At 36.3% G+C, this 1,401-nt stretch overlaps 1 protein-coding gene across 1 annotated transcript in view; it reads right to left on the minus strand.

Moving 5' to 3' along the window:
• nhp2 (NHP2 ribonucleoprotein homolog (yeast)) overlaps window positions 1–878 on the minus strand; it is a 1,626-nt gene extending 748 nt beyond the window's left edge. Inside the window, exons 1-2 of the mRNA XM_035666427.1 lie at window positions 570–878; window positions 57–126 (exon numbers count right to left, since the gene is read on the minus strand). Coding sequence (XP_035522320.1) covers window positions 57–126; window positions 570–744 — 245 coding nt within the window. The 5' untranslated portion in view covers window positions 745–878. The remainder of the gene's footprint in view (window positions 1–56; window positions 127–569) is intronic.
• Window positions 879–1,401: the final 523 nt, after the last annotated feature.

Consider the following 1,401-nt stretch of genomic DNA (forward strand, 5'->3'; position numbering starts at 1 on the left):
GTCAACATCATTTGTTTATTGAAGGTTTGTTTACGTCGGACCGAGGTTAAACTCACCCTTTCTCTCCTTTGTTGATGAACTTCTGGACTTCTTTCACTCCTCGGCGGATGTTCTTCACTTTGGCAGCTGGACACAAAGAACCAGAGTCCATTTAAAAAACACTCATTTTAAGATCAACATGTTGATTGATCCTGTATCAGCAGCAGCTTTCAGTGTGAGCAGGAAACTCTCAACAACAACAACAACAACAACAACAGACATTTCTATGATACAACGTGGCCGAATTGATCACAAGAGTTTATCGATTCATATGAGATCTCATTCATTGACGATATATATATTTATATATCTGCTGACACACGATCCGTTAAATTCAGACTTTTTCAAACGCAGTTCTTGAACTAACAGCCACTACAGAGTGAACACAACCAGCAGCAAAGTGAATTCAACCACACACGGTATTTAATATCGATCTGCAGCTGATCTGATCACAATAATCGATCCGCTCTCTCGTTAACTGACTTCGTTAAATGGCTGATAATGTGAATGGACTTTGGTGCGGGTTTTACCCTTTTTCACGCATTTGTAGAGTTTCTTGCTGAGCTTCTTGGAGGCCAGCGGCTGAGAGATCGGGTTCACGTTGGAGACCAGGTCCTGGTACGACCTCTCGGGGCCCCCCTCGGGCCCCCCCTCGGTGGCTTCCTCCACGTCCGCAGAAACCTTCTCCTTCTTCGTCTTCGTCATTTCTGATCGAATTGAATTACTGATCGATACTCGCTGAATTCTGATTGATTCCTGATCGATCAGCTCACCGCGCGCTCAGAGCAACACACGTGTTTGACTTCCTTCTTCTTCGTGTGTTTCCGGTGCAGGAAGCGCAGCGGCAGCGGCCCGGAAGGCAACTGCAGACACACCTTCAAAATAAAAGGCAGCATACTGTTTCTGTACGGAAGCCCTGAACGGCCAAACATTCAAACACTGAACTGAATCTCTTGAGAAAAGAAAAACAAACTTAAAATGAAACCAGATATTTATTTACTCAGAGAGTTTGATGTTTTCAGTCCTCCATATAAAGTTTGGTTTGATTTAGAGCTTTAAATGTTAATGTTGTTATTATTATTATTATTATTATTATTATTATTATTATTATTATAATATCATTATTGTTATTATCATTATTATTATTATTATCATTATTGTTGTTGTTATCATTATTGTTATTGTTATTATTATTATTATCATTATTATTGTTGTTATTATTATCATTATTATTATTATTATTATCATTATTATTATTATTATTATCGTTATTGTTGTTGTTATTATTATCATTATTATTATTATCATTATTATTATCATTATCATTATTATTATTATTATTATTATTATTATTATTATTGT

Source organism: Morone saxatilis, unplaced genomic scaffold (assembly GCF_004916995.1).
Source record: "Morone saxatilis isolate NCDOM2014 unplaced genomic scaffold, NCSU_SB_2.0 Contig20, whole genome shotgun sequence".
Lineage (NCBI taxonomy): Eukaryota > Metazoa > Chordata > Actinopteri > Moronidae > Morone > Morone saxatilis.